We start from the raw sequence: 11,027 nt of genomic DNA on the forward strand, positions 1-11,027 counted from the left end.
TTTTATGTATGTGTGTATAAAAACCAGGCCATTAAAATATTACCTTCACTACTGGCTGTTTTGGTGCCCTCTTAAAATATGTACCTAAGTTGAGCACCTCACTTCCCCCCACACATAAATAAGTGTGTATATGTCAGAAGTTCCTAAGGATTATAGAACATTTTGATTTTTATAGTGGCGAGAAGGCACTATGTATTCAGCAGGAATCTGGATTCTCATCTTGAGATCTGATCTTTTTTCATGTTAGTGACGTCTGGCAGAGCCTGCCAATTGCTGGTTCCATTCAGCCATGGGATCACAGAGATAATTAATCAATAGTGTATCATATGCTATATGGGTTGCTAGTGGGGTTTGTTTGTTTGTTTGACATTGTGTTTTACATATGTGCATTTAATTATATCTAAAAAACACCCTGCTGTCTGTTGTATGTGAAATTATTGGCATTTTATAATAAAGCTGGCTTTGTGTGAGATGATTTTGTTCAGTCATGTGTTTAAGTTCTGTATATGCTTAAGGTAATATTAGAAATACTCTTTGTACATTGGATCTATCAAATACAGTTTGTATTAGCAACACCATTGCACTTACTAACCCCACTGGAAGCCAAGGATCGTCTGTACAATAACTGACTTTAGACTGCCAAATGCAAACCATCATAGATAGAAAAATGACTAACACCTAGTACAGTGTTTTAACAGAACAGAGAAATCCTTTATTTAAACATAAAGATTGCCTTCATATTAGTTTAGTGTACAAGAGACATATGTGATAGACTGTGTTCCTCTAGAACTGTAAGCCAACAGAAATCCCTCTTCAAGGAAACGCAAAGGCTGGTAGGCTGGCTTAGTGGGTTAGTGGGTAAAGGGGCCTGCTGCCAAGCCTGAGGACCAGAGTTCATTTGATCACACTGTGAACCTTGAGGTTGTGTTATTTACCGAAATCCCTGTTTCTAGTTATGTTGCTCAACCCTTGGCACACACCTTTAATCCCTCTGGCTGGAGTACAGACATGCCCTTAGCACACACCTTTAAACCAAGAGCTTTCTGTAAACAGGATTAAATAAAGTCAGCCATACGTCAAGAGGCAGAGCAAGCAACCAGCCACAGGGATGGAACCTAAGTGGAAAGGTGGACACTGGGTTGGAGGGTTTTTAAGCTGGTGTGGAGAAGAAGAAAGTGACTCTTCCTTCTGACACAGTGGTGGACGAGGGAGGTCGGCTGGGTGCTTCCTCTGCCTCTGTGAGCTAGCAGGCTTTCACCACAGTGTCTGGCTCCTGAGTCTTCTTTTGGTAAATACAATGTTTGGGATTTTGTTTTAAAAACAACAAGGTACTTTCATGGTAGAGCAAAAGAATTGATTCCCAAGAGTTGTCCTTTACAAGTGTGCAATGGTAAACACACACACACACACACACACACTAAAAAAGAATATTTAAAGAGTAAACAAAGGGTCAGAAAGGAGCTTACAATTAGGACATTCCGATAAGAGAAATGGAATGACCAGGCACTCCAGTATCGAGGTGGAATTCAAGCACTGAAGGTGTGTGTAGCCAGGCACTCGTGAGCTCCGAGTCATAACAGTCCTGCTGTACAGAGTGGGAAGACAACTGCGTGTCTGTTCCTCGAGGCTACCCATGGAAAAACTAAGTTCTCCCCAAAGGTCTTCCTACGTTAAGAAAACCTTAGGAAAGCTGTTTTTACCTCTCTTTGGTGGCCGTACGTGGTACGTCAAGTCATTAATGACAAGCTTAAAGTCATCCAGGAGCAGGAGGTCGATCCCCGTGGAGGCGGCTACTCGAACACCATCTGTGAGCAATTCAAATAGTTAAGAATGATCAGAAAAAAACACAACACAAATCTCCCAAATGAAATAGCTTTAAAGTGCTCTGTGTCTTCTACATCTCTGTTAACTTTGCCTCCTCACCTCAGGCCTATGCTGGGCAGAGACGAGGCTGTCTAACTGATGTTCTTTGTGCTTAGGACAGATTGGATGATTTAACAGGTGCTTCCCCTGCAGCCGTGGGAACGGGGTGGGGGGGGAACTGTTGGTCACAGACAGACCTGCAGGGCTCAGTTCGAATCTGGACTCACCTACAGAGCGGTGCAGTGTGGGTCTTTCCCTTGGAAGCTGGTGAGTAACCTGCAGGGCTCAGCAGCCCAGCCACTGAGAAGTTGCTAATTAATTTAGCAGGGAAAGCTGAGATAGGGAGCAAAGCGCAGCAAATGGCTCTACCAAAGATACGACTGGATGAGTCTGGAGTGTTCAAAGCATACAGTTAAAACAAAAAGGACAGAAGCCGGCAGCTGTCATAGCTGGCGACCCCAACGGAAGGGTAAGTGGATACTCACTAGTCTCAATCTTTCTGTAGGTTTGAAAGACTTTTCTAAGTCAAAGCAAAAACAATTTTTTTTCCACTTAAATAAACAGATGTTACATCAAATGAGAGGTTTTAGTGTCTTATTGTACACTCTCAAATCACAGACTCTATTTTGGTAAACATTTGAGGGCTCAATTGCTGGAAAAACATATTCTGTGTCTACGGTGATGATAAGAGGCCTCAAGGACGTGAAATGTGATTGCCTGCCCGTCCTTGTGGTGACATTCGATGCGAGTTGCTTTTGAATGAGACTCCCTGTGGGCACACATCTGCTGACACAGAACAGTCCCGAGGACCACTGGGACGGAAAGGGCTTTGTCTTCCACTCGTGCAAAGCAAAAACTCCTGTGCCTTCTAATGATAACAGGACAGTATTCTTTTATACCAAGCAGCTTGGGGTCGGGCACGAGGAGGTGAGAACTAAAAGCGAGGGAGGCCGTACCTGGCGAGTAGATCGCGACCCTGTCGATTCCCCGATCCTCCTCTTGCAGCTGTCGTAAAAATACACCGACTGAGTCAGAGATAGGCTTGAGTGTGAATTGGCAGCGTTCCCGCCGAGAAGGTAGCCTCACAGATATCACCGGTAATCCATTCTGATAAACCACCGTCACGTCTGAGCAAAAAGACCACAGACATACGACGGTTAGATTTTATCATAAGTAAGCCTTGTCACCATTTTTCCCACCTGTGCTGGGAGCACACACTACCATTAGTGTGACTTAAAATGTTTCTAAGAAAGGTTTAAGAACAAGAATTTTTAGAGTTAATCTGGGAACAGACTCATTCAAGAACAAACAGAGCAGTGGACTATTTTTTTCAGATATGGAAAAATGCGCAAGGGGCTGTCTTCTGAGTGGGCCAGAGAGAGGCTTTTGTGAAATATAACACAGTGGGCTCTTGGTATGGCTGAGTTAAGTCCTGGTCCTGTCTGGAAAAAAAAGACATGAAGCCCAAGAAGTTATATAATTCCCAAAGCTACTGAGCCAAAACCCAATCCCAGTTTCTACTCCAAAGCCTTTTCCTCTTGTGTTGACACCAACTTTAAGCATTTAGCTGCTAATGTGAGGTTTGGGGCTGAAAACATTACTTTAAAAATATATCTGAAAATTATTCTTAGAAAAGGTTTTCTGAGATTCATTTTACTAAGGCTCTGTGCATCAAAACTGCCAAAGAAAGAGAAAGGGAAATAAGGAATGCTGTTGGTACTTCTTTTCTACATAGAGAGTGGGCTCCTAATTCTCAGAATGTCCTTAGGAAGAAAGGAAACAAACCCCTCTAAACAGTGCACTGACTGACCATGAAGTGCTAATGAGCTCACTTTAAGACTCAAGAGGCTCCTCTGTTGTTCTCAGTAGCATCGCACCCCTCAAAATTAGATCAGGAGAAACTGTTGTGGAGATTCTGAAAGCATCGGACTTCTCACAGCTGTTACCCACACCCAAGTTCCTTGTATGTCTCAACAACAAACCCCAAACAATTCTTATTTTCAATGGACATTTGATGAGTTCTGACATGTCTCAAGAACATCCCTATGATTCCTTCAGACTCCCTCAGCCCCACCCCTGCAAATCCCTAGGCACTTTGGGTCTGCTTTCTAGAGCTACTGTGTCTGATTCTGTAGTGTTACCAAGCGTTTCTGGTGCTCTATGACTGGCAACTCTTTGTCTATGGCGGCTTTCCCTTGGCATGGTTATGAGACACATCCATGCTATAATTGTTCATCTATTTGTATCACTGAGCAGTATTTTTGAAAATTCTAGGTTAACACTCAAAGTAACAGGTCCATTCTCATGTCTTCATCCTCCCAGGTCCTATTCTGACGCACAGACCCACTGCAATTTCTCTTCATGCCCGTTAACAGAAAGTGGGTTATTTTTGTCTTGAGCTATTATCAACGAAGGCTCCACGATGACTGGAATGTTCTTGTGGCATAGTCAGCATCCATCTGTGGCAGAGTCAGCCACCTGCAGATCAGTATTTGGGGACATTTCTGTGCCTCTACTGAACAAAGCACACATCATTCTCTAAATACTAAAGTGACCATTCACAAAGCATTAGGGCTTCACTCAGTGCTCTGAGCTGTCGCTTCTTCTCTGTGCGAAGAAGCATCTTAAACATGACTGCCACACAAACGCACTGCCTATGAGTTCTCTCCATTTTGTATGTCTGAGAAAGTGACTGCACCTTGATTTTTGGGAGATATTTTTAGGATATAAAAGAAAATCTAGCTGACAGATTTTTTTTTTCCATTTTGGCGCTTTTGGAAGAATTAACTCCATCATCTTGTCTAACATGGAAGTCTGGGCTTTTCTTATCTTTACTCTATGTGTGATCATCTGTACTCCTCATGAGCTCTTCACGGTCTCTGGTCAGCATGGTTTTCAATGGTTTGGTTGTGACGTCATTTGTTTTCCTTTGTGATTGTTTTCCTTAGAAACGGATGCATGTCTTAGAGCTGTGCATTCATAGCGTTCACCTAATTTGGAGAAAATCTGACCATTATTTAACTTTCTTTCTGTCTTCCACCCCTCTTCCTGAAAGCCCTAACCATGTCTCTGTTCAGTCATATGGTATTGTCTTGACACCTGCTGAACCCCCTTCATACATTTCATGTCCTTCCCGCTCAGCTTCTGGGTCAGTTTAAGGACAGTTTATCCCCCTTTCTTCCACAGCATCCATCTACTTGCTAATTCCTCTAGTATGTTTTTGTTTTAATTAATTATTGGTTTTTCAAGACAGGGTTTCTCTGTGTATCCCTGGCTGTCCTGAAACAGGCTCTGTAGACCAGACTGGCTCAGAACTCAGAGATTTACCTGTCTCTGCCTCCCAAGTGCTGGGATTAAAGGTGTGCGCCACTACCTCCCGGCTCTGTATGGTTTTTAAATTTCAGATACAAAAAAACAATCTCCAGAAAATTAATTTGACTTTTCTACAGTCTCATCCCTGTTTTCACGGTAACATATTTCCCCTTTCCCTCCTGATCGTAAGGGTCACGGTCACATCTGCCATTTGATCGCCAGCTGGTCGCTTCTTTCCTCATCTCTGTCATGGCCTTCGGATGCGCCAAGGCTAGGTAATTTTTGTCACTGGTTATAGATCCTTAATTTTGTATTGCCGAGCACTGTACAACTCTTTCAAGACAGTGGTAGCGAATCCTTTACTGTGGGGCTACTTCCTAGGTGATCTTTCTGGAAATCTCTGCGGAGTGTCTACGTATGTAGACATTTTGGCTAGAGGCTGAGGTTCATTCATTTTATGTTTTCTGGTAAAAATAATTTCTGGGAAAGTTTTTCTAGTCAGTCCGTGCAGCAGACTTTAACCAGGCTCACAGGAAGATGATTTTCTCTCAGCCCTCTCCTCAGGACCACTGTCCCACAATCCCAGCTGATGAGCTCTCCCTAGGATGGCTGTTCTTCATTTAACCAGACAACCGGATCTGGCTGTTCACAGCTTCTTCTCAGGAACACCACACACGAGCTCCCTGGTCCGCTCTTCATTTCTGCAGATATAGACCCGGCTGTTCCTTCTTCTTGTGCTTTAGTCTAGAAGCCTCCTGCCGGGAAGCTGGGAAGATGCCTGCAGCCATTTGTTTCCCTTCAGCTGGGATGCAGGACTATGCTACTTGATGTCCAGATTTCTGAAAACTCTTGCCACAGACACGTTGTGTGTTTGCGGCAGGGCAGATATCACCATTAGAGTTCATAGTTTACGGACAGAGATACATGACTTGAGATTTGACATAGAAAGTAAAAACAAAACAAAACAAAACAAAAAACCCCAAAACCTGAGTACATACTCAAAGAGTAGTATTATAGGAAATATTTAATATCAACTGGGGGTTTCTATCCCGTCTTTGACCATTCAGTTCCCAGATAAAAGACACCCAACCTTTATATTTACAACAAGCCTTACTCAGTACTGGAGCTGTGCAGATATCTACCCTCTATGCTCTTATGTCTGTTTCCCTATCAATAACTCCACAGTATGACTTGCAGTGTTCCATTTGGGCTGCTCCTAACATCAACTGGCCAGCTGTCATAGCTGTGATTTTATGATTCTTACCCCATGGAATCTTTTCTTCTCTCCACCTTCCTTTTTCTCTTCCTCCCCAGACCTGAAGCCTGGGAACCCCAGATCCTGCCTCTCTCAGTTCTGTCCAGCTATAGGCTGTAGGCATCTTTATTCACCAGTCAGGGATAACTTGGGGGACAAGGTCACTGGGTACATGACTTGGTACATCTGCTCCGGGGCACTAGTCTCAAGGAACCAGCATTTAGCTTTAGAACAAGCAGTATCAGAACAACCCACAACAGAGTGTGGTCTGCTTTACCAGGAACAGATCAAACAGACAAACAAAACACCCAAAACCAACACCAGCACATATTTCAACATCTAAACACATTTGAAAAGATTATCATTTTCCTTTTCAGAAAAAAATCCTTAACCCAGCATTCCCAGCCTCTGGTATGTAGACACGTAGGTTTCTTCTATAGCTGGCAATGATGGTAAATTAAGTGATTAACTATTCACTTGGCATCTTTATTGCAATTATCTCCTTTCTGTTATGCAAAAGACAAGCTAACCACAGATCTCTAAAGGAGGCAGAAGGGAATTTAAAGAAAAGATAGCATTCTTTGAGCTAAGGCTTGGAGCATTTCATTAAATCATCAGTTTCACAGAGAACTGCCCAGAGCGGACTGTCTTTAAAATAACGGAGACAGAGTCAACAGGGGGGAATGAAGATCTTTGCATCTGGCTTAACGGCTTCCTTTAAATATGAAGCCTTTGGCAGGAAAGAAATGGAAAAGCTTTGAGCAGCAACTCTGCATGGAATACACAAACCTTCATTATAACAGTGCTTTTGAAAAGAATGGGAGGGTCTTCTTCCCTCCCATACGCTGGATTACAATGCAAATGTTAGAGTTCTCGGCCACAAGGACAATCACCAAAGGTTGTCAACTTTGACAACAGGTCAAGAGAAGGCCCATGGAGGTTCACAGAGACTGAACCACCAACCAAAGAACATACAGGGGCTGGACCTAGGCCCTCTACACATCTGTAGCAGCTTGGTCTTCATGCACATCCCCTAACATTGGAATGAGGACTGTCTCTGACTCCATTGCCTGCCATTGAATCCCCTTCCCCTAACTGGACTGCCGGGTTGGGCCGCAGTGGGAGAGGATGTACTTAGCCTTGCTTCATCTGGATGTCCCAAGGCAGGGTGGTACTGAAGCACGGCTTCCCTTTCTCTGCAGAGAGACAGGTAATGGGGGAAGGGGGTAGTTGTAAGGGTGGGACTTGGAGGAGAGGAGGGAGGGGGTTATGCTCGAGATGTAAAGTGATATTTACAAAGAGGGCCACAGTGCCTACTACTACAGAGATACTCCGTTAAAGTGTAAATTCCACAAAGTAGCTTTTGCTTTGACTTCCATATGAATAAAATAAGAATAAACAAGCATGTTCACCAAGAGCGTTGAAGTCACAGGGTTGTCACCATAAACACTTAGAGCCAGTCATAGTGTGACGAGGGCTTTAAGCTAAAATAGAGTATCTGGAATTCTGTAGGCTGAGGAGAGCAGTACAGGGGCTCCAGACAAGGACACTATGAGGAGGCTGAGAACAGAGCAACAAGTGTGGGTCCAGGGTAGGGGGTGAGGGTGGGGGTGACAGGAGGGAGGGAGAAGGAAGGAAGGCCAATGATAATACACATGTTATCATTTGGTCAAATGTTTAAGCCTAACCACTTGTAAAACGCCTGCCCCCTTGTTCTCCCTCACACCCCCTCAGCCTGGCGTGGTTGTACGTAATCCCAGAACTCCCCAGGTGGGGAGACCATCAGTTCACACTGAGCAAGTTTCCGGTCAGGATGGGTCATAGGAGATCCTGACTGGAAAAACCAACCAGCCTGTTAGCCACCCACTGATACAAATGGATACAGTGTTTCAGTTTGGCTAATGTTCAGAAGACTGACTGGGTGAGATCTCCACACATCAAATACCACCTCAGGAACAGGGCAGTGTGTCTCGAGGGCTCGCTGTGGAAGGGAGCAGTAGACCAGGCAGGGCCAGTAGAGTGGAACTTGCAGAGTTCCCTGGAACTGAACTGTGTGACCGATGATTTCTGTCCCTTATGTTCTCTGCACACATTGCCCACGTTTGATAACTCTAACGCATCACGAAAGTGAGATGCAATGACATGGTTTTAATATCAAGAGGCCAAGGAATCACGCGTTCCTCTGCAACAACCTCTTTTGTTTTTACAGCTAAGAAAATTAAACTCTCGAAAGATCAGATAACACCCCTGAAGGTCGAGGCTGGATCAAATGCAATGTGGTTTTCATTGTTTGACTAATTCATTTCCTCAGTGTTAGCATCACAGACATGAACTACCTTGCCTGGCTCAACAGTCATTCCTCTTAGATCACATGTGGTGTCTGGGCTGCAGAAATCAGTGGAGATTTCAGCTTAGCTTGTTTCTTTTAGCAGCATTTCACGATGTAATAACTTCATTTGGTAAAATCATTTCCCCTTTAGTTTTAATGGCTTTAATGTACTCTCTAGTCTCTCTCTCTCTCTCTCTCTCTCTCTCTCTCTCTCTCTCTCTCTCTCCAAGAAAGAAAGGTCTTGCTACATAGCCTTGGCTGTCCTGGAACTCACTATGTAGACCAAGCTAGCCTTGAACTCACAGAGATCTGCTTGCCTCCGCCTCCCGAGTGCTGGGACTAAAGGTGTGCACCATTGTGCGTGTCTCGACCTAACTCTGAGTCATACGCTGCTCTTCCTCTACTCATATCTCAAGTTTCTAAGTGCTTTGCCCCAGAATCTGGGCTTCTCAGCCCATATATTCTCCAAGCAATGTCACGACTTTCAAGATTCAATCACCATGCAAATGCCAGTGCTGGCCCAATGCCCCCATCGGTTGCATAGGACACATGAGCTTTCCACAGGAGCACAACAAACTCAGCCCCAAATAGAACTCATCTCCCTTCTACCATTCACTATCTCAATTAAGACCATTATTTAGCTTCTGCCAAAGCAAGAAAACTACCTAGTGTCTGACTTTTCCTCATGCTGGAACCTGTACTCCCCTACTGAAAATTTTCATTTTATTTTTTAAAACATCTCTAATCCATTGACCTCTCTGCTACCACAGGTCTAGCCTAGGCTACTGCCATCTTTTATGAATGACATTGCCCTTCATCCCAGCCTTGCTACTATTTTATTATCCACACTGAACCAGGATAATTTTCCTTTCTCCAAAGGAAATCACAACTCTGAGATTAGAAGTTGGTGTTTATTACTCCTACCTACAACACACACACACACACACACACACACACGCACACGCACAATTGCATGAATATGGGCAGGTACATATGCACACATAAGTGTCTGTGTATCATATGTAGTATTCTCTCTAAATACATATTATTTATATAATAATATGTATTATAATAACAATATTATGTATTATAATAATTATGTATTATTATTATACATATTATTTATATAATAATATGTATTATTATTAGCCAGCCTCTAAGAAGTCTCATCAGGATAGCTCTGTCACCTGTAGGTATTCACACAACTGTGTACCCCACTCATATCAAGTCAGGATTGGTCTGTACAACTAGCAGAATGTACCAGTAATGGTGTGCAACTTCTGAGGTTATGTTGTAAATGACTTCCATCTGTCTTGCTCTCTTGGATACCCAGCTCTAGGGAGAGCTGGTCATCATGAGGACAAGCCTGTAGCCCTATGGAGAAGCCTATATGAAGAAGTGGTGCCTCCCACTGACAACTGTATCTCTGTCATTAGTGAGCAGCCTTAGAATTGGATTCTCTAGCCCAAGTCAAGTTTTCAGATGACAGCAGCCCTAGATGACACAGGATTACAACCTCACTAGTCTCCAGTGTGCTCGACTAAACTGCTCTGAATCTCCACAGAAACATGAGAATAAAGGGCCCTTGACTCAAGCCCCTCCTCGGTATTTTGCCAGAGGTAAATGCATGCAAATATATACATATACACATATACATACACATACATATACGTGTGTGTGTGTGTGTGATGCATGCAGACTTTATATATATAAATAAATGACTTTGCTGTGTCCATCCAACCTTCTACAGCTTGCTTTAATGCTCATCACTGTTTGGAGATTTATTAGGGTTGAATCCTACTTCTGTATTATCTACTTACACACCTATAACAGAAATTCGTTATATGAATATAGTACTATGTATCCACTAAATATTTATACTATTTATATATTTATATATTTATCAACACATTTTTCTCACTGCAAATATAAAATGCCGAGAGAGATAACAGTACCACCCAATGCTTCAAGCTTCTGGTGTTTTCCCTTACGGAGCTATGTGTTTTATAACTTACTCCTTAAGCACCTGGGCCTTGCTTCCCTGATAATAGAAAACACCGTTCATTGAACAGTCTGTTCTCCTGTCTCTGATTTATAAAACTAATTCTATCAGATGCCAGGTTTCTATTGGCACGAGGTTTCTAACCTGATGTAATAATCTTTCCCACACCAACATGTTAACTGTTTTGATGAGAGCAATTAGTATGTTCTTTAGGTAAGCCTTGCTCTCCCACCCCACATCTGTCTGGTAAGCCATGCCTCTTGCTC

The 11,027-nt window shown here is 43.2% G+C and overlaps 1 protein-coding gene across 2 annotated transcripts in view; it reads right to left on the reverse strand.

Moving 5' to 3' along the window:
- Mcu (mitochondrial calcium uniporter) overlaps window positions 1-11,027 on the reverse strand; it is a 165,947-nt gene that overhangs the window by 17,561 nt on the left and 137,359 nt on the right. For both annotated transcript variants that reach the window (XM_028776846.1, XM_028776847.1), the window contains exons 3-4: window positions 2,820-2,990; window positions 1,701-1,805 (exon numbers count right to left, since the gene is read on the reverse strand). In XM_028776846.1, coding sequence (XP_028632679.1) covers window positions 1,701-1,805; window positions 2,820-2,990 — 276 coding nt within the window. The remainder of the gene's footprint in view (window positions 1-1,700; window positions 1,806-2,819; window positions 2,991-11,027) is intronic.

Source organism: Grammomys surdaster, unplaced genomic scaffold (genome assembly GCF_004785775.1).
Source record: "Grammomys surdaster isolate TR1022 unplaced genomic scaffold, NIH_TR_1.0 273, whole genome shotgun sequence".
NCBI lineage: Eukaryota > Metazoa > Chordata > Mammalia > Rodentia > Muridae > Grammomys > Grammomys surdaster.